Source organism: Antennarius striatus, chromosome 11 (genome assembly GCF_040054535.1).
Source record: "Antennarius striatus isolate MH-2024 chromosome 11, ASM4005453v1, whole genome shotgun sequence".
Classification (NCBI taxonomy): domain Eukaryota; kingdom Metazoa; phylum Chordata; class Actinopteri; order Lophiiformes; family Antennariidae; genus Antennarius; species Antennarius striatus.
In genome coordinates this window covers 2,386,688-2,409,450 of record NC_090786.1, presented here as the reverse complement: position 1 = coordinate 2,409,450, position 22,763 = coordinate 2,386,688, and the positions used below count along the sequence as shown (strand labels likewise).

Sequence of the window (22,763 nt, the reverse complement as noted above, 5' to 3'; positions counted from 1 at the left end):
CTTGCATAAGCCTTCCATATGTATACTTTGCTGCCTGTTAAAGGTCAAAACCTTTTATATAATGGTTTTTACAAACGTACAAATAAAAACTCCATTCATCTGCTCCTCAGCTGGCCCCCTTGTCAAATTTTGGAACTTTGTGTGCCCCACCAGTCACAAGGTTTGCCCACCTGGTCTAATCAATAGTTTCTTTAGTTTATTTTTAGTTTTTCAGGTACGTTTGAACTTCTATGATTATTTAATGCAGCGGTTTGGCTTTCTTTCATACAGTGGTATTTCAAACATGCAGAAGTACGTGTTTCATTTTTCTTGCTTCCAACCTGTGGAACAAGTATCCAACTCTATTATACCCTTTGCTGTTGATGGCCTGTCAAGTCGTACACGGTTCTAGAGTCTGCCAGATTGTCCTGCAGATAATTTCTGGTTTGCAGGTGTGACAATAAAGAATTTTAAGCAAGAACATATTTTAATGCTGGTTAAGCATATATATTTAACTGTAATGCATCCTTTATGTTTTGATCTTCGTCTCTCTTGACATTTGACTCACATTTATATAAAAGCTTCACAGAATGTCTCTATTAAATCCAAACAGACTGTGTGTCATCATTGTCGTTTCAAGCATCGGCGTCATGCATGAATTTGTAAGATCAAATCTTGTCATTCTTATAATACAATAGTAAAACCTCTATTGAATACATTCTAGATCCAGACGGCGCTTAAGCTGGACTTTATAAAATATAATACATTCAAATACATGTTCAGTTATCCTGCTAACAGATGGGAAGACAAACCAGTGGCAGCAAAAATAGGAGTGTTGGTGAAGAGGAAATTGGAAGATTTGGTTCATCTTGAATTCGTCGGCTGTGTTCTCCTCACCTGTCATGGTGAAGATCCCCACCACACAGTTAATGCTCCGGTTTCCCAGCAGGACCATGTCCATTCCAGTGGCTGCACTTTCCCTCTGCTTTCTTTTGGACTTGAAGGATGCCCAGATGCCGGTTCCAAGAACCATCAGGTAGAAAAACCCTATTGCTATCACTCCTGGAACATTCACAGCCATGGCGGACTACCCTGTACCTATCAGTCCAACTGAGACACAAAGAAGTGACACAGAAATATGGACATTCCAAGAGTGACGAAAAAGGTGTGTCTGAGATTTACAGTGAGCAATCAAGCGAAGGATACACCTTCCTATTCCAACAAGACTTGTAAGTTATTATGTAATTATTTAGTTGTTGTTGTTTTTTTGGGGGGGGTTTTCGGACATGCTAAAATAACAGACTTCACACCTTCGTCACGTTTGCAACATCAACAACAACAATCGAAAATAAAAGGGCTGATGGGTAGACGCCATTGGGCTTGTGAAATTCCCAGAAAAGGATTTTACACAAAAATAGGTTCCAATTTACGTTTAAAATATATAAAATAAAAAGACAACAAAATAAGCATGGTACCAGGTCTGGTCTCTACTTAGCATTATTTGAGGGTTTTTATAGAAGTAGTGTAAGTGGAACAGTCTCTATCATTCAGTGGTCGTTCCTCTGATGGACCCCACCATTAGATCAGATTTGGTCTTGCATCATTTTATTTCACAATCATGTCTAGTTGGTGCTCTGGTGTTTATTCTAGAGGATTTGTTTCTTCATGAAGTTCTGTAATAGTGGGGGTCTAGACCATTCAGAACATTAAATATGAGACAAACTTCCAAAAACTGCTAAAAACTATGCATTGGATGTTTTTCCGCTTATTCACAATTTTAGTTATGATAGAGCACTAAATTTAAAAAAAAAACCTGTATACTAAGTGTTCTCTTGAAAAGGAGACTTGATCTGTCTTAACTTGCTCTCACAAAATGGCTCTCACAAAAGGTCTAGGGTCTGCATCACTGCATATAAGTCTTTGCTGTCTCCATAGTCACAGAGGGTCTTACATTGAAATGTGATAAATTAAAGTGTGTTCTGTATTTAACCTTCCAAACATGCTGCTTAAAATTAGGCTTGGAACCAAATATTACCCTGATGTTCAAAACACCTCAAGTCTCTCTCCATCCCTCTCGACTGAAGGTTTCTGTCCCTCCGCTGGCTGTCAGGAGAACAACATACAGACAGTTTTGGGGTTTTTTGTTGTTGTTTTTTCTATTCAGGTACACACAACAGTATTTGAGCCAATGGGACACTGGCACTTCTTGGATTGAGCTGGCATGGCGGTATAATACAGCATCATCAGCATATAGTTGCATTTTAATATTTCTGCAGACACGTGGTAGATTAGTGACATGCAGGCGTAATAAATGGACGGCCCAATATTGAGCCCTGCAGAATTGCAGCAGAACAAGTGAGATATGAAGATAGTGAATCAACCGCCTGTTTTCTGGTTGATAGTTATGATTTCATCCAACAGAGGGCGCTATTTGAAAAGTTTAAATTAGGTGATTTAGCAATAAGTCGTGGTGAATAAAGTCGTTCTTTCAATTTTGCGGTAACCCCTTTCTCTGCTACTTTGGAAATTATGGCTAAGATTCTTATTGATAGACAGATATCACTTTTGTGTGTCATTACAGTAAGACAACTTCAGCTTTAATACCTTTTCAGGCCCATTCCAACAATTGATGTACACATTTAGTTACAGATCTAGGGTCAGTTACCGGCCCTCAACTATTTGAAAAACCCCCCAGGTGAAGCTGTCATTAATACTTGACTATTTGAGTCGTGTGCATATACAATAAATTGGTCCTCCAAACCACACCTTAGGAATAGTATTTCCAGAGTGGAAATACACGCTTTTAAAATGACTAAAATCATTTTAATCCATTCCAGTCTTTTAAGATATCCCAAACCCCTTTTAATTATGAAAAAAAATATTTATTAGAAACCAACAGACATCATACTTCCTCTCCGCATGATTAAACAATGACAAAAAAGTATAACACGAGCCACATCGTCATTCCACCAACGAAAACGAGATCCGGCTTCAGCTGGTATTGCATCCATTCTCCAACTAGCGGTGGTGTCCAGAAGCATGGCTCGTATGGCTTATTTTCCCTTGCATGTCAAACAAAAATATGGACAATGCGACGACTCATATCTCAAAAAACTTGTATGTCAAGTAGCGCTTATTTCAATGTACGACTGAAATGCACTTTCTGCATAAGACTGACTATATACAAATCACCAAAATCTATTATCCAATATTTCTACAATACTTGTCAAACAGAAAATAGACATGACTTAACGTAACACTAAGAACTAGAGCTAATCATTGGTGTTGAGGACTGAGAGTTGTCTTCTTTGGAACCACCCAGTGGTGTCAGTGGTACAGGTACCTTCTGAGTTGTCACCTTAAACACATCCCATTTCTCAGGTAGAACACCTCTGTTGAAGAGGACCGAAGCAAGAAGGGAGATCAACAAGATGGCAGCAAAGGTAGTCAGCATTGAGATGGTCTTGACAGGAGCATACTGGATGTAAGCTCCATCCTCTAGAGTGCATCCTGGGAAACGTAGTATTGGTTCTAATCCTAATAAAGGGTCTCCACTGAGAAGTCTTATCAGAAATCCCATTGGTAAGCCCATAACTGCCCCGTAACCATTGGAGATGTTGAAGAAGAGGACACAGAGGAGTTCAGGAAAGATGATGATATAAGCCATTTCAACACAAAGGAACCAGAATACCATTATGCTGTTTTTCAGGTGGGTAAGTGATGTACTAACCACACCCATGACCAGTACAGAAACACGGATCACCCACTGACCTTCTCTGTCCGATGCCTGAGGAAGAAGAGTAAGGGAAATAATGGATAGATGTCAATGACAGACTCAAGCTCCAAAATATCCCTCCCTGAAACCATCAAAGTGGAATCACCCACATAGATTGGCAGTCTATACCTCACTGCTACTGTCAGGTATTTCATATGTACCAGGAACAGAAGTGGCACCAGTCTAGAACCTTGATGAACTCAAGCCAATAACCACTTTGAACTGGCTAAAGGACATGTGTCTGATTCAAACCATCTGACTGAGTTATCATTAAACAATTGGACACAGTTATCTAAAGCAGTTATATAGGGTTTAACATAAGAAAAATCCAACAGTACATCTTCTTTTCTTTTCGGCTTTTCCCTTCAGGGGTCTCCACAGCCAATCAGTGTCCTCCATCTAACCCTGTCTTCTCATCCTCTTCTCTCACACCAACTACCTTCATGTCCTCTTTCACTACATCCATAAACCTCCTCTTTGGTCTTCCTCTAGGCCTCCTGCCTGGCAGTTCTAAACTCAGCATCCTTCTACCAATATATTCACTATCTCTCCTATCTCTCCTCTGGACATGTCCAAACCATCTCAGTCTGGCCTCTCTGACTTTATCTCCAGAACCTCTAACATGTGCTGTCCCTCTGATGTACTCATTCCTGATCCTATCCTTCCTGGTCACTCCCAGAGAGAACCTCAGCATCTTCATCTCTGCTACCTCCAGCTCTGTCTCCTGTCTTTTCCTCAGTGACACTGTCTCTAGACCAAACAACATCGCTGGTCTCACCACAGTTTTGTACACCTCTCCTTTCATTTTAGCTGAAACTCTTCTATCACACATCACACCTGACACTTTCCTCCACCCATTCCATCCGGCCTGGACACGCTTCTTCACCTCTTTTCCACACTCTCCATTGCTCTGGACTGTTGAGCCTAAGTACTTCAAATCCTCCACCTTCTTGATCTATTCTCCCTGTAACCTCACTCTTCCACTTGGGTCCCTCTCATTCACACACATGTACTCTGTCTTACTGCGGCTAACCTTCATTCCTCTCCTTTCCAGGACAAAAAAAAAATCCAACTGCACATAAACAGTCCAATTGGAAATGACAAAGATGGACACAGGGCTGTTGTTTCTAACAATTTTGTAGTTCCTCACCTTTCAATTTAGTTAATCCGTTGTTATGGTTGATAAACCAAACTCGGGACAGGTAAAGTTTCTCACCTTAGGCCTCAGGATGTTCTTGTAGATGTTGGAGGTGAAGACAGAACTCGCAGAAAGCAAAATGGAGTCGCCTGATGACATCACAGCAGCAGCCACACACGCCACACAGACAACGGAGATGAAGGGCGGGGTGAGGTGATGCAGGACAATGGGCAGAACCACAGCTGATTCACCACGTTCAAATGGAGATGGAGAACCATAGGTGGTCTGGTTCCAGTCTGAGGTAAGGACCCAAAAGAAGAGTTAAAAATGACGGGTTGATCTGTCTGAGTGTTCCCATTACTCTTGAGACTTTAAGTTCATTTTAGGATGTCTTTATTTTCTAAATTAAAGATCCCATATTTTAATCTTTTTCATCATTGTCACACAGTTGTCAGACGTTCAACTACACTGTATTTGGAAAGAATTGTCCCAAATTGATCCTGAAATTTGGCAGTCTAAAAATTGCTCAAATGAGCTCTGTTAAGAATGGGCTATATCTCTGGGCTAGTCATTAAAAGGTAATGAGTTCCGTTTGTCACCGCCTGTACAGGCCCATCTCTGGCTGTTTACGGTGGATGTACCTGGTATTCCCTGAGTACAAACATCCAACTGCAATCATTCATAGATTAAAAACAACCTGATCGACGTCTAAATGTTCATAAAATGCCGTATTGTGTTCACAAGTTCGTGTTTTGAACCGCACATCCCTTCTGACTTGTTCCCTTTTCTGCCACAACTCGCGCCAAGCAGCATCGCTCCATACAAGCATCTCCAACACTTGTCTCCCTCTTTTCGCCCAGTTTGTTCATACAATTACAGATTGAGATTTAACATATAGCAATTTACGAACAATTCGGCTTCAGAACAGTCTCTTGGAGCCTATTGTGTTAGTAAATTGTGGACTCCCTGTTGACTCAGACACATAGCATAGAGGCGGCATGGAAAAATGTGTCTGACGTGAACAGTGGCTGTTCCAGAGTTCGTTAAACCTGTGGGAAACTGACTCTTTAGTTACAAACAGACAGGTAATCCCACTTTCCAAAACAACCATTTAAAAATAGCTAACGAAAGCTAATGTCTCCCAGACAGTCTCCAATTTCTGAAACTGTAGACTGCATCGGTAGTCTTTGTCCCCCTGCGGAAAATTTAGCGGGATAACCAAGCTTAACATGAAACAGGCAAAGGCAAAGCCTTTTTTGGACTGAGCCGCATTGCTGAAGCAAACACGTCTTTGTTTTGAAAAATTAAAGGCAAACACAGTCTCCTCTGTTTTCTTTGGCTGGGATGTTTCATTTGTTCAACCAACAACAGAGTAACTTGCCCCAGGAGACGATAAGGTCAAAGCAAAAAGAATTGTAAGTGATTGTTTATTACATACATTACAATCCATAATCAACATTTGTTGTAATTTAAATGCTATTACTCCTCTAACTATGAAAGTACTATTCCTCAAAACTTGAACAACTACTGGACATATAAACAACACATATTTAAATAAAACATAGGTACAGGTCATTTCGAGATAAGTCGTTTTCGATTATGCGTCAGTTTTTAAAAAAGACATGGTAAAATAAAACTCAAGTTTATGTCATTTTTACTCGTCTTTACGTCTGTCCACCACAAATATTGGACTCATTAAATCACTAGAAAACTGTTAAAAGCATACAATATTGTACCCTTGGTATTAATACCTCGGGTATTAACTACAATTGCGATTGAGATGGAAGTTGCAGACTTTATCCATCTATTTACAGGAGAACTCCAAACAGACACAACTCCCATTCATCACTAACTCGCAGACACTCGATTTCCCGTTTCCCAGGTCTTGCGAACTTCCCACAACCAAAACAAATGAGAGCTTACGGCTCAGGGTAACTTGGCAATGACATTCTGCATTAACACATAAACATGTAATATCATACTAAACTATGAACGTACGTTAATCATCACTCGTGATTTAGTGATCATTTGGAATTCAGGTTAGTTTACAGTAAACTTTTGCTCCTTATAATTGAAATGAGTGTTGGAGATGCGTGTTAGCAGCTGTGCAGTTGAGGCAGAGAGAGGAATTACAGTAGGTCGATATGGTGGCACGCATTTGTTCTTATCACAGAATGTTCGCAAGTTCATATGTTGAGGATTATGTGCACTTTAAACAAGTTTTGCAGGCTGGTTTAATAAGCCTAACAGGCCGTAAAAGGCCTGTAGTTTACTTTGTTTTTACCTGTGGACACCGCCGCTGCACCAAGCAGAATAGGAGGTATCCCAAATATAAGTACTAAGACTGAAGCAACATAGCACGTGGTCTTGGCTGCGGTTAAGGAGGAAGCTGCAAAGATCCTCTGTTGAAAGGACTGGCAAGCTGCATATCCAAGTCCCTTAAAAGTAAACCAGTTAGGGGATTAATTTCAAGATAGCAATATTTATTTATTGATATTTTAACCAAGACAAAACTAAACTGTTTGAGTGTCCATTGCTTCCTTACCATGACTAAAAAGTCATCAATTATAACCCAGATTCTGTTAATGTCTGGTTGACCAATCCAGGGAGCATGGAAGGTGTTGTTCATCAGAGTCTGACTGATGTCCATGACGGCAGGATTCATTAAAACAAAGGGAACACAGATGCACTGCAGAGACACAAATGTCGAAGGTGAACAAGAGACATGTCAAACATTTTATCTGAAGTTATTTACCCCTTGTTTGTTTTTAAACAGACTCACCAAACCAATGAATATCAGGAATAATTGAATCACATCAGTGTAGACAACAGAGTAGAGACCTCCCATCATTGTGTAGGTGATGACGACAGCAGCAGAGATCCAGATGGAAAGAGAGAAGCTAAAATCCAGGACCAAGCTCATGATTCCTCCTGTAAACGCATCAGATGAGCTAAACATTGCATCCAGTCTTTGTTTCAATATTTTCAGTTCATATCCATCATGGAATTGTCATTATATCCACATAGTAAGAATGGATTTTCTTGTATATTCTGTACCTAAAGCAATCAGTGTCGCTGGAAACATGATCATATCAATTACAACTGATACCAGGCTCAGTCCGGTTGCTACCCCTTTTCCATACTTGATGTAGAACGGGTCCAGCATTGTCACAAAATTCCCTTCCTTCAACGGCTTTACCAAGACCAGAGCTCCTTCATTTGAAAAGGATAGGGAACGTTACAGTTAGACAAAAAAAAGGCTCTAAGATTCTGATCATAATACCATTCATGTACCTAGAAAACCTACTTCTAGAATTTCAAATAACATAAGTACAATACAAGTTTGACTCATTGGTGACTATCAACTTGTGCAGTGGCTGTTGCTTGACAAGGTTTTTTTTACATACATAAACAATGATTGGTGATCATTGAGGCCAGATCATACTTTTTAGTGTACTTATTTCGTGTATTTAGTGGTGATCAAAGGTTGCCTGACACTGTGCTATCGAGCTATTTCTCTGACTACACAAATTCTATCAGATTGCACAACATGGTAGGTTCAGACTGTCAGGCTACATTCATCTAAATAGTCTTGCTGAGGCAGTGTCACAGGTTTCTAGTCGACTTTCAAGATTATTGTGGAACTTTGAGAAGAAAAAGAAGAAAAAGATATATTTTATTGATCCCCTCGGGGAAATTACATTTCCCCGAGGAGAAACAAACAGCCTGGACGAGTCTGACACGTTAAAGTGTAATTTATGAATTTATTGTCAATGATGAACATCGCTGACTTCAATAGCTCAACACGTAGTTGTCATTTGGGACGTTCCCAAGGTCTTTACAACATTTTACATTTTTATTTGCTGATAAACCGGTCACATTTCTTAACCTTAAGGCGTTAAGAGAAAGTTGACATACCAGCATGCCCAATTCAATTGGCTACCACAGATTTGCTTCAGGCAGAGAGATGTCAATGGCAGAGAGATGCGTTCTGCAATGTGGAAATTCAGAACCGTATAGGGTAGCACAACTTGCTGTTGCACGAAGACAGCAATTCATCCGCCATGCAGTTAATTTCCCTCGGGTCAGACTCAGGTATTTCAGTCTTTTTGCCTTGCTTAAAAAACACTGATTTTAGGAAAACTCTTTATTTGACTGTTATAGACTTCATTAATGTCAGGCTGGTAGAAGCTCATGTGCCGCCCCGACTGTCAGATATGCAAAAACTTACCAAAAACAAATGTAGAGCTCATTGAAAGCATGAGGGGCACAGCCTGTGTCAGTCCCATGGAGGGCGTGTACATTATCTCAGCTGTACCAACAATGAAGGCTCCTCCCACCCACGTGGCTACGGGGAGAAGACATTTTCACCATCCAGTTAATGCGATCTCAACAATTCCGCTCATTGTGTTATTCATTGTTTTTTTCTTTACTTGGTGGTATTCTTATTAACAGATGTTGAGTTTCTACTTAACAATGAGTATAGAAATCATATTAAAATTCGTAAATTAATTTTTGCTAAATCGCACCATTAAAGTGTTTTTTTTTTTCTTGTCAGTGTCATGGCTGGAATCCAAGGTTCTTCCAAACATAATCAATGAAATCAATTTATTCTATTTAATTGTAAATGTATTTGTTTGTCAATGTCCCTTTATTACAGCAGCAAAACCTCTTATTGAAAACATTCTAAATCAGGATGACACTGAGGCTGGAATTTACCACCCCAACAGATATCATGTCAATACATGTTCAGTTATCCTGCTAACAGATGGGAAGACAAACCAGTGGCAGAAATAATAGGAGTGTTAGTGAAGAGGAAATTGGAGGATTTGGTTAAAGTTCTAATTGTGAATTTGTCGGCTGTGCTCTCCTCACCTGTCATGGTGAAGATCCCCACCACACAGTTAATGCTCCGGTTTCCCACCAGGGCCATGTCCATTCCAGTGGCTGCACTTTCCCTCTGCTTTCTTTTGGACTTGAAGGATGCCCAGATGCCGGTTCCAAGAACCATCAGGTAGAAAAACGCTATTGCTAGCAATCCTGGAACATTCACAGCCATGGTGGACTAACCTGTACCTGACAATCTAACAAAGACGTCTGAGAGACTGACACAGACACGTAAAGTACAGTATATTCCAACAGTGACTCAAAAAGGCGTGTCTTAAAGTTGGAGCCGACAATTGACAGGGAAGGTCTTCTTCGTTCCACAAGACCTGTGAATTCTCTGACGGATTCCAGACTCGGTGTGATAACTCTGATGTCTTTAGTACATGTGGCATGGAGAGATATCACTTCTGAGTGTGTGTTCCTCACAGCAGTAAGACCAGTTCAGGAATCTCACCTTTCAGGCCCATTCCAATGACAAGTTTAGATAGAGATCAAGGATCAGTGACCAGCAGTCCACTATATGAGTAACACTCCTGGTCAGGCTGTCATTAATACTCCACTGTTTCCCACAGATGCACTATCTCGGAGAATTTCAACATGAAAATTTCCGATGACAAGAAGACATCTATTCTTTTTTTCCTTTTTTTAATTTTTTAGTCCCAGTCTATGGAGATTCTGTCAACTCGACTTATTGGAACGGCTTGAAGTTTTTCCTGTTGCAGGAGATATGTTGTTACACCACAAGTGAAGATGATTGATGATGATGATGACAGGTTATGATTAGGATGTGTGAATATATAGTCATGCTCATAAAAACAGCAGCGTGTCTAAAAACGAGTTCCTCAAATACTTTTTAATTTAATGCACACAAATGCATTGGGGACACCTCATGTTATATTTTAAAGCAAGAAAAATTGAAAAAGTCATTGACTTTGATAATATTTTACAGTCAAGAAATATAATGTTGTCTACAGACTCAAAAATCGTATAATCTGTATAAACTAAGAAATGCTTGAAGATTTTTTCCTGAAAATCACAAACTAATATTTAGTTGCATAACCATGGTTTCTGATAACTGGTTCACATTTGTGGTGCATGGAGTCGATCAACTTCTGGCACCAGTCAACAGATACTCCAGCCCACAACACAACATGCATTTCTTGGTTTTGCTTCATGCAAAGCATTTTTTATGTCAGCCCACAATTTTTCTATGTGATTGAGGTCTGAATATTTTGTTTGTCTGGAACCATGATTTTGCTGGCTTGCGGGTACGTTTGGGGTCATTTTCTTGTAGAAACACACATTTAAAGGGCATTTCCTCTTCAGCATACACCAACATGACTACTTCCAGTGTTCTGACGGACTCAAACTGATCCATGATCCCCGGTAATTGATAAATAGGACCAATAAAATAGTATGATAAACATCCCATATCATGATGCTTGCACAATCATGCATCACCATCTTCACTTTGTCCTGTGGCTTCATTTCAGTGTTTGGAGATTGTCTGACAAACTGTCTGTGGCCCTTAGACTAAAATTCTGAGCATAACTGTAAGTAAAATATTCATCCTAACTGCCTTGGGAATCATTTCAAAGTGACAGAGACAATAGATCCTCCTTTTCACCAGTGTTATGTATCCTGACAGCATAAACAAACTGGAAATGCATGTTTTTCTCTGACATGTCAGAGTGGGATCATCTTTTGGATAGACAGACAGACAGACATGAAAAATCAAAGCAAAGTTGAAGTGATTTGTTTTTATTTTTGAGGTGTATTTGTCAAACTGTGTATATTCCTCGACCAATTGTAAATAACGTACTTTCCCCAACTGACTGACTGTGCATCATTGACCCAGAAGATATTATCCAATATTTCAACAATATTTATGAAACAGGAAATATACATGACTTAACGTAACACTAACAACTAGAGCTAATCATTGGTGTTGAACACTGAGGGTCTTCTTCGTTGGCACCACCCAGTGGTGTCAGTGGTACAGGTACCTTCTGAGTTGTCACCTTAAACACATCCCATTTCTCAGGTAAAACACCTCTGTTGAAGAGGACCGACGCAAGGAGGGAGATCAACAAGATGGCAGCAAAGGTAGTCAGCATTGAGATGGTCTTGACAGGAGCATACTGGACGTAAACACCATTCTCCAGAGTGCATCCTGGGAAATGTAGGATTGGTTCCAATCCTAATAAAGGGTCTCCACTGAGCAGTCTTATCAGCATTCCCATTGGTAAGCCCATAACTGCCCCGTAACCATTGGAGATGTTGAAGAAGAGGACACAGACGAGTTCAGGAAAGATGATGATGTAGGCCATTTCAAAGCTAAAGAACCAGAATACCATGATGCTGTTTTTCAGATGGGTGAGTGATGTACCAACCACACCCACGACCACCACAGAAATACGGATCACCCACTGACCCTCTCTGTCTGATGCCTGAGGACAAGAGGAAGAGAATGAATGGATAAATGTCAAATTACTGAGACTGTAGCTCCAAATATCCCTTCCTGAAACCAGCAAAGTGGAATCATTCACATATATTGGCAGTCTATACCTCACTGCTACTGTCACGTATTTCATATGTTCCAGGAACTAAAGTGGCACCAGTCCAGAACCTTGAGGAATTCCAACCGATAACCACTTTGAACTGCGTAACGTACATGTTTTAGACATATTAGGTCCAAGTAAAGCCATCTGATTAATTTAACATTAAACTGGAACACAGTTATCCATCATTCAACCTGACACAAACAATGCAAATGGAAATGATGATTAAGATGGACCAAGGACTACTGTTTCAAGCCTCAGATTTTCCTCCACTTTGGACATATTTGATCCATTGTTACGGCAGATAAACCAAACTCAGGACAGGTAAAGTTTCTCACCTTAGGCCTCAGGACGTTCTTGTAAATGTTGGAGGTGAAAACAGAAGCTGCAGAAAGCAAAATGGAGTCGCCTGATGACATCACAGCAGCAGCCACACACGCCACACAAACAATGGAGATGAAGGGCGGGGTGAGGTGATGCAGGACAATGGGTAGAGCCAAAACTGCTTCACCACGTTCAAATGGAGATGGAGAACCATAGGTGGTCTGGTTCCAGTCTGAGGTAAGGACCCAAAAGAAGAGTCTAAAATGACGGGTTGATCTGTTTGAGTGATCTCTTTACTCTTGAGGTGTTAAGTTCATTTAAGGATGTCTTTCATTTCTAAATTAACTATTCAAACTGATTTTCTATCAGGATGTGGTGCATACTGGTCATCTGTGAGGCAGCTGCCATGTTTCTGTACCACAGTGTTGACTGTTCCAAATACCAGTTAGACAAAATACTGTAGTTCATCTAGGAAAAATTTGCAGTATTTCTCTGCCAATAATCTAGACTTGGGGGAACAGCTGTGAAGAACTCCTTCAGATACGTCCTTGGGGAAAGAAAGAAATCACGAGAGTATCTTCTCAAGGTGTTTTTAATTGCCATCCCTCATTTACCTCGTTTTTACCTGTGGATGCAGCAGCTGCTCCAAGCAGGATAGGAGGTATCCCAAATACAAGTACTAAGACGGAAGCAACAAAGCACGAGGTCTTGGCTGTGGTTAAGGAGGAAGCTGACAAGATCCTCTGTTGAAACGTCTGGGATGCTGCATTTCCAAGACCCTTAAAAGTAAACTAGTTAGTGGATTAAGGGCAGGAACATTGCTCATTTATCAACATTCAGATTAAGACAAGACTAAATTATGTTTGAACGTCCATTACTTCTTTACCATGAATAAAAAGTCATCAATTATAATCCCGATTCTTTTAATGTCTGGTTGACCAATCCAGGGAGCATGGAAGGTGTTGTTCATCAGAGTCTGACTGATGTCCATGACGGCAGGATTCATTAAAACAAAGGGAACACAGATGCACTGCAGAGACACAAATGTCAAAGGTGAACAAGAGACATTTCAAACATGTTACCTCAAGTTATCTATCCTTTGGAGTTTTTTTTAAACAGACTCACCAAACCAATGAATATAAGGTTCAATTGAATGATATCAGTGTATGCCACAGAGTAGAGACCTCCCATCATTGTGTAGGTGATGACGACAGCAGCAGAGATCCAGATGGAAAGAGAGAAGCTAAAATCCAGGACCAAGCTCATAATTCCTCCTGTAAACGCATCAGATGAACTTTCGATCAAGTCTTTGTGTGAATTTTTATCCCCTTATATCCACTGTAGAATTGACATTATATCCACACAGTAAGAATGGATTTTCTTGCATATTCTGTACCTAAACCCATCAGTGTTGCTGGAAACACGATCATATCAATTACAAGTGATACCAGGCTCAGTCCAGTCGATATCCCGTTTCCATACTTCATATAAAATGGGTCCAGCATTGTCACAAAGTTCCCTTTCTTCAATGGCTTTGCCAAGACAAGAGCTCCTTCATTTGAAAAGGAGAGAGAACGTTGTAGTTAGACAAAAAGAAAGACTTTATTATGATCATAATATGATTCCTTTACGAAGAAATAGTAAAATTGTAGATTTTGAACTGGCATAGAAGATAAGTTTGAGTTCTTCGTGTATATCAACTTGACTTCAGGTTTATTGACATAGAAGGATAGTGATTGGTGGTACATTCTTGATCAATAAGGCCTGTTCATACTTGCGATTACTTAGTTCAGTTGGAAGGTTGCCTGTGGCATAAGGGCATTTATCTGACTACGTAAATTATATCGGATTACACAACATGGTAGGTTCAGGCTGTTAGTCTACATTTACAGTATATAAATAGTCTTGCTCAGTCACTGTTCCAGGTTACAGATCGACTTCCATCGTGGAACTCCCACATGCAAACAGTCTGGACAAGTCTGAATTAGGCTTCCAAGTCTGTGATTTATAGATTTATTCTCAATGATGAACATCATTGACTTCAGCAGACCAACATGTAGTTGTTGTCTTGGATTTCCCCAGGCCTTCATGAGATTTGACACTGATTTGCACATAAACCAGTCAGAGTTCTTTACCTAGGGTATTAAAAGATAGCTGACATACCAGCAGACATAATGGATTTTGCATTCCATCTACTTTAGAAGAAAATCCAACGCTCATTGTTACCACAGAATTATTTGCCCCAGGCAGAGGGATGTCAATAGTAGATAGGCCTGGTCTGCAATGTTGAGAATCAACATTGTACAGCACAGCGCAACTTGATGTTGCCAAAATGTAATTCACATACAATCTATCACTGGCAACTTCACTCAGTAATGAAAGGCTACTCAATTGTTCCATTCGCTGTCTTTTTCGGAGAGCTACCACATTGGAATTCTTTAGCAAGAGTGGCTAATGCTTTTCAGTGTACATCAGGGGTGCTCAACACATCAATTGTGATCAACCGGTCGATCCCAACGGTAGTCAGGGTGATTGCATGGCATTTAAAACATAGATATCTTAAATTTAGGTCACAACACATGCCCAAACAGCATTGCTAGAGCTAGAAACACAAACAAAAAGGAGTCAGCTAGCAACTTACATATAACTTTTAGACCATGTTTTTTTTTTGTCTTAAACTTAAGAAAAACTATAAAAAATGAGTGGCTGAGCTGGACCAAGTGAGACAACACAAACGTAACACTTTCATACGGATTGGGACACTATGACATTTTTGAAGTGCATATGCCTCGTCTGCCAGTCTCCTGTCTCTATCCCAAAGAAGGGAAAGGTGGACCTATTGGACCTTTATTTAACCAAGAAGCCCCCACCCCCTCTCCACAGAGATTAATAAGCTTTTTCAATTGTTTAAATTGGCAGCAAATATAAAATGAAAAAAGTAATGATTGTCTCTTTAGACTGGTTTTGTGTAGGCTTTTTGTTTGACTCATGCACTTAACGTAGATGTGCACACACTTACCAAAAATAAAAGTTGAGCTCAATGAAAGCATCAGAGGCACCGCCTGTGTCAGGCCCATGGAGGGCATGTACACTATCTCAGCTGTACCAACAATGAAGGCTCCTCCCACCCACGTAGCTACGGGAGAAGACATTTCATCGACCAGTTACATGTGAAGTCAATAATTTAGGCCATGGTTTATTCTTTATTTCTTTGCACTCCTATTAACACAGGCTGACTTTCTACTTTGCAATGAATACAGAAATCATATTTAGTGTTAACCTTTGTGTCATAAGTCAAAACGGGAATCAAGTCCAGGTACAGGTAGGGTTCATAAACGGGCAGATACAGATAAACAGGTGCTGGCAAATAACCCAAAACCGACAGGCAGAAGACTTAATCACAAAATAGGTTTTAACCGGTAAAAATTATAAATCTGTAATTCTTTTACTCACTTGGCAGTCAGGTAACAAGTGGGACATAATGTCAAGATCTGACAAAGTCAACTGAAAAGGAAGGGTTCAAATACTTAAGCAACAAAAGGAGGGTCAGGTGGAGGGAAAAAAACAAAGGCAGGAAGTTGCCCAGTAAAAGACATGAGCATGTCTCTGGGCACATGATAAATACCTGGCTCCAAAACAAACCAAGTCCAGAATTACCCCACCCCAGGAGACAAAAACAACAGTCAAGACCAGAATCCTGACAGTAATTTTGGGGAAGTCATCTTCAGAGGAAGGTCACAGGTCGAAAGCTGCATCCACTACCCCTGGGAGTAGTAGGGAGCCCTGGTGTGGCAATGGTCTGTTTGATGCTTCGCTCTGGTCTGTGAGCAAAAAATGCCGCCCAAGGTCCACCACCATGTTCAGCAACAGCATCAGATGGACTAAGGGAACCTTGACCTTGTCCTCTTTGACCAGGAACAAAGGAGGCTGATAGCTGAGGCAGCATTGGAATGGGGACAGGCCAGTCAAAAGGATGAGTTCATGGATTAGTCTACCCACGGCAGCTGGAGGTTCCAGCCTATAGGGTCCTGTGATGTCAGACACAACAACACTGTCTCCATCTGCTGGTTCTGACTCACTGTGACTTGCCATTTGACTGGGAATGAAAACCTGAAGACAGACTTACTTTGGCACCTAGAAGATTACAAAAAGCATGCCAAAAATTTGAGGTGAACTGGGGACCTCTGTCTGACACCACATCCACAGGGATTTCATGTAGCCTGAAGACGTGCTGTACAAGTAACTTAGCTGTATCCCTTGGCAGAGGGTAATTTCAGAAGAAGAAGAAAGAAGAAAGTCCACTTTCTTGTCCCTCAAGGGGGAAATTATCTTCCTCACTACACACGACATGCAGTTACATATGTTAAATCATGCATATATATGGTTATATAAAGGCCCCTGAAACACAGCACACTTGGGTCCTGTAGGCATGCAATTAGTCACAACAAACAGTAGGGGTAGGTAGAGTGACGGCTGGGAGGTGAGCTGACACCTCCCACCATCAGCTCACACTCCGGAGATGTCCTGGTGGGAGCGGGACTCGAACCACCGATGGCTGGACGATGTCTGGTCTCCAAGACTTCAAGACGTCTGCTCTACCGCTGAGCCACTGCCGCTCCGCCCCGTTTCGGTAAGGAAACTAAGTGCACTGATTTGGAAAAGCAATCTTAACAGTAATACTTCCATATTACCAGAAATCAAACGTTCAGGCAAGAGTACCTTTACGTTTGTGATGTATTCAATCTATGGAACAAGAACCAGACTCATTTCTATTTATTTGTTTGTCAGTTTATTTGTTTGTCAATGTAACCTTATTACAGTACCAAAACCTCTTATTGAAAACATTCTTGATCAGGATGATGCTGAGGCTGGAATTTACCACCCCAACAGATATCATTACAATACATGTTCAGTTATCCTGCTAACAGATGGGAAGACAAACCAGTGGCAGAAATAATAGGAGTGTTAGTGAAGAGGAAATTGGAGGATTTGGTTAAAGTTCTAATTGTGAATTTGTCGGCTGTGCTCTCCTCACCTGTCATGGTGAAGATCCCCACCACACAGTTAATGCTCCGGTTTCCCAGCAGGGCCATGTCCATTCCAGTGGCTGCACTTTCCCTCTGCTTTCTTTTGGACTTGAAGGATGCCCAAATGCTGGTTCCAAGAACCATCAGGTAGAAAAACGCTATTGCTAGCAATCCTGGAACATTCACAGCCATGGTGGACTAACCTGTACCTGACAATCTAACAAAGACGTCTGAGAGACTGACACAGAGAAATGTTCCGACAGTTACTCAAAAAGGTTTGTCTTACAGTTTTTCCTTTTTGTAACCTTTATTCTTTGGTTGTTGAGTTTGCGAATGACATAGCTCTCCATTCACATACACAAGAACAAATGCAAGAAAAGACAGATTTGCAAAAGCTGCAATAAAACTTGGTCTCATTCCCAATACAGCAAATTCACAGGTGATCCAAGCTCCATGCCAAAACCAACTACCGTATCTCCATTAACAACACTGGCCTAGAAGAGGTAGAACCATTTACCTACCTAGGCAGTGTGGTGGACACCACCGCAGGTACTGATGCTGACATAAGAAGCAGAACTGACAAGGCTAGAGTAGTGCTTAACATGCTCAGAAAGATCTGCAGCTCAAAAAACATCTCTATCAACACAAATTGTGCATCTTTAACTCCAGTGTGAAACATGTGATGTGTTGTGAAACTCTCAACGCAAAAGCTGCAAACGTTCATCAATACCTGCCTAAGAAGAATCCTTCACATCTGGTGGAAAGACAAAGTAACTGTGGAAAATAACAAACCAGGATCCCATTGGCACACAAATCCGGAAGAGAAAGTGGAGTTGGATCGGCTATACCCTCCGAAAACCCACAACAAACATTGCCCAACAACCTCTGCAATGGAACCCCCAAGGGAAAAGGAAATGAGGTCACCTCAGGAACAGTTGGGGAAGAAGCGTTGAAGCAGAAATGGTAGAGAGTGGGCTCAACTGGAGAGACCTCGAAAGTACAGCTACAAACCGAGTGAAATGAAGAGCGTTTATCAACGGCCTATGCACCCTAGAGGAGTAAAGGGCTTAAACTAAAAAACTTAAACTCTAATATTTTAGTCCCAGTCTATGGAGATTCTGTCAACTGGACTTATTGGAACGGCTTGAAGTTTTTCCTGTTGCCAGAAATATGTTGTTACACCACAAGTGAAGATGACTGGTGATGCTGACAGGTTATGATTGGAATGTTTGGATATGTAGTCATGCTCATAAAAATAGCAGTGTGTCTAAAAATGAGAGTTCCTGAAATACTTTTTATTTGAATAGACACAAATGACTTGGGGACACTTCACATTATACGTATTTTAAATCAAGAAAAATGGAAAAAGTCATTGTCTTTGATGATATTTTACAGAAAGTCAAGAAATATAATGTACAGAATCAAAAATCTTTTGTATAAACTAAGAAATCCTCGAAGATTTTTTTCCTGAAAATCACAAACTAATATTTAGTTGCATGACCATGGTTTCTGTTAACTGGGGTGCTCAACACATCAATTGCGAGGTGATTGCATGACATTTAAAACATAGATATCTTAAATTTAGGTCACCACACATGCACAAACAGCGGTGCGAGAGCTAGAAACTCAAACAGAAGGAGTCAGCTCGTGAGTTACGTATAACTTTTCGCCCATGGTTGTTGTTTTTTTTGTCTTAAACTGAGGAAAAAGTATAAAAATGAGTGGGAGTGCTGGACCAAGTGAGACAACAAAAACGTAACACTTTCATACGGATTGGGACACTATGACATTTTTGAAGTGCATTTGCCTTGTCTGCCAGTCTACCGTCTCTATCCCAAAGAAAGGGAAGGTTGACCTATTGTTTACCTTTATTTAACCAAGAAGCCCGCATCCCTACTCCACTGAGATTAAGAAGCTTTTCCAAATGTTTAAATTAGCAACAAATTTATTTATTTTTTAAAGTTCAAAAGACATGTGGAGTGATGATTGTCTCTTTAGACTGGTTTTGTGTAGGCTGTTTGTTTGACCCATGCACTTCACATAGATGTGCACACACTTACCAAAAATGAAAGTTGAGCTCAATGAAAGCATCAGAGGTAAAGCCTGTGTCAGGCCCATGGAGGGTATTTACAGTATCTCAGCTGTACCAACAATGAAGGCTCCTCCCACCCATGTAGCTACGGGGTCTACGTTTTGACTAGTTAAATGTGAAGTTAATAATTTAGGCCATGGTTTTTTCTTTATTTGTTTGCATTCCTATTAACATATGTTGACTTTCTTCTTTGCAATGAATAAAGAAATCATAGTTGGTGTTGACCTTTTTGTGTTGACTCAGATCACGAATCAGAATAAAGATTCACTTAAAGACAGCTGAGTAGACAAAAGCAAGTCCAGGTACAGGTAGGGTTCATAAACGGGCAGATAATACAAAACTGACAGGCAGAAGACTTAATCACAAAATTGGTTGTAAAAAAAATGGAAAGTCTGACAAAGTCAACTGGAAAGGCAGGGTTCGAATACTTAAGCAACAAAAGGAGGGTCAGGTGGAGGGCTCTTTAGATCATTGAACGCTGATTCGGTAGCTGGTGATTGAGAGACTAAGTTGGTGACAAAGTTGGTGACGTCTAGTGATGTCAGTTATGTTTTTCAATAGGCGGAGCTTGTCAGTGACAATCAGACTTCAATGAATCCAGTTACAAAGGATGGTGAATCAGAAGAGTACGGAAAACCTGCGGCAGCTAAGATTCAACAAAATATGTGTATGTCAGCACTCACCCGTGAATGAATACAGTGTTGCTCGGAGCAAAGCATCTTGCGATTGGTCAAGAACAGGAAGAAAATGTCAGAAGCATCAGAGAAAGTCCTACAAAGAAGAGCAATTTCTACAAAGCCCTGGCAGCCAACGAGTTAACAGGTTACATGAACTTCTGTGTGCACAGTGATCCCCATCAGGACAGTCAAGCGCTACACCGACAAAAACCCTGGGTAACCATGAAGGTCAAGGCTGTCCTGAGCGGGGAAATGTAGGCATTCAGGAGTGGGATCAAGGAAGAGATGAGGAAGGCTCTTATATCTATGAAGGGATGCCCCACAGAGCTCAAAGACTACCGACCAGTCACTCTTCCTGCATTACAAAGACTCGGGCATCTGGTTCTGGAGCTCATGCGTCCCCAGGTGCGGGTTGTTATGGACCCTCTCCAGCTCCCAGGTTGCTGTCCTGCACCTCCTCCACCATGCACTCTCCTACCTGGAGGTTGGGGGCTGGGCTGTTAGGATGCTTTTCTTTGACTTCTCAGGTGCCTTTAACACCATCTGGCCCTGGATGCTGCTGGAGAAACTGGCCACAATGACTGTGGACCCCCACCTAGTAAGGTGAATCACCAGCTGCCTGACAGACAGACCCCAGTCTGGTCATCAAAGGCAGGAAGATAGAGGTGGTAGGTAATTACAAGTACCTAAGGCTGCAACTGCGGACCGGACTGGTCAACCAACTTCTGTTCACCCCGGACTCACTTCTTCGAGTGGATGCCAAGCTAGTATTTAGGTTTATCGGTTCTTTCAACATCCTGGTAATCAAAAACCTTGCAGCTGTTGTTTAAGAATACCCTAGGCCATGCAAATCCACCTCACATTCCACATCTCTAAAATGAAGCCCATCTTTGAAAGTCCACTGGGCTCTATGATCAATCCGAGAATCTGAGCAGTAACTAGGAGAATGAAACTGAAAGTAAGTAATGATTTCAAAGTTTCCAAATCATAACAACATAACCAGAAGGCAAAACCTCGCATTCTGATCGTTGACTGTGTTCTCCTCACCTGTCATGGTGAAGATCCCCACCACACAGTTAATGCTCCGGCAGGGCCATGTCCACACCAGTGGCTGAACATTCCTGCTGCTTCCTTCTGGACTTGAAAGAAGCCCAGATTCCAGTCCCAAGAACCAGCAGGTAGAAAAATATTATTGCTATCACTCCTGGGATGCTTACTGCCATGGTGTACTACTACTTGAATGGCTTCCTCTACATGTGAACATGAGGAAATAGAAATACCTTCCCTAATGTTGGCAGAGGACAAACTGGTTTCATTTCAAATAATGGCATGACTCCTTGGAGTTGCTTGCCTGATTCATCCTAATCAAGTATGCTGACAAGAAAATATTGCCTGACTGATGAACAATGTGCCTCGAGATCTAGCAGATAGGGAACAGGATAAACATGAAGGAGGAATGTCAACAACTGACACATGACACATGAATTACTGGTACTGGTGTGATGGACACTGGGCATCTCTGACTCATTTGGCAAATTACTTTATGTATTTTTGGAGACTTGTCTGCCCTTCTGTCCCAGACTGTTTGGTCTCCATGGGTGGGTTGCCTATCAGATGGTACCTGACGGCTCGTTCTGAACGCCTCCGATCATCACTTTGAATCAGTGCTTTTTTGTAATATCTTCTTTTTTTGTTGTTGGATACATACCTATCTCTCGTACTTTGCTTGTATTGTAGCACCACTGCCCCCCCATCCAGACCTGGTGGTACTGCATTTACATTCATGCATGTTAACTTTTGTCGCTTCCCATCCATCAACCTTTGTATCTGTCATGTCTGGATGCCCGATGACACCAGAAAGATTTTTTTGCATGATTTTGTTGCTCAATCTGCATTGTATTTATTTACCATTTAGAGGAGGTGACTAGGAGGGAGATAGATGGAGGTGAAGTCCACATTAGGAGATATCTATGCGATAGTTAATATTTGCATGTTTACTGAAGCGGCCAGATGAGAGCAGCACAAGAAGGCTTTTGCACGTTCATAACGACTCCTCTCAGTTGACCACAGTTAGCTATGGAGTTCCTCAAGGCTCGGTTCTTGGTCCAATACTGTTTATCTTATACAGGCTTCCTCTGGGTAATTTGATAAGGAAACATTCCATCAATTTCCATTGTTATGCCAATGATACGCAATTATATCTCTCGATTAAACCTGATGAACTCAATCAGTTGTGAAAATTACAGGCGTGTATCGAAGAGATTAAAGATTGGATGACAAATAAGTTTTTGCATCTCAATTCT

General features: G+C 41.0%; 3 protein-coding genes across 8 annotated transcripts in view; all 3 read right to left on the bottom strand.

Annotated features, from left to right (window-relative positions):
- LOC137604275 (high-affinity choline transporter 1-like) overlaps positions 1-22,763 on the bottom strand; it is a 34,775-nt gene that overhangs the window by 4,218 nt on the left and 7,794 nt on the right. For 2 of the 6 annotated variants that reach the window (XM_068328320.1, XM_068328321.1), the window contains exon 1: positions 877-1,071. The exons of the other annotated variants lie outside the window; for them this stretch is intronic. In XM_068328320.1, the coding sequence (XP_068184421.1) occupies positions 877-1,060 (184 nt within the window). In that variant the 5' untranslated portion in view covers positions 1,061-1,071. Of the gene's footprint in view, positions 1-876; positions 1,072-22,763 lie in introns of those variants that run through there. 6 annotated transcript variants of the gene reach the window in all.
- On the bottom strand, positions 1,081-9,951 carry LOC137604014 (high-affinity choline transporter 1-like). The gene is made up of 9 exons (XM_068327927.1): positions 9,768-9,951; positions 9,124-9,240; positions 7,950-8,105; positions 7,675-7,823; positions 7,438-7,581; positions 7,177-7,330; positions 4,971-5,188; positions 3,323-3,766; positions 1,081-1,089 (listed from the first exon to the last, which is right to left on the bottom strand). The coding sequence occupies exons 1-9, from the start codon at positions 9,949-9,951 to the stop codon at positions 1,081-1,083; spliced, it is 1,575 nt and encodes a 524-aa protein (XP_068184028.1).
- Positions 11,702-21,586, bottom strand: LOC137604012 (high-affinity choline transporter 1-like). Its single transcript, XM_068327925.1, has 8 exons — positions 17,700-21,586; positions 15,684-15,800; positions 14,061-14,216; positions 13,790-13,938; positions 13,551-13,694; positions 13,290-13,443; positions 12,679-12,896; positions 11,702-12,229 (listed from the first exon to the last, which is right to left on the bottom strand). Exons 1-8 carry the CDS (start codon positions 17,881-17,883, stop codon positions 11,702-11,704), a joined length of 1,650 nt encoding a protein of 549 aa, XP_068184026.1. The 5' UTR covers positions 17,884-21,586.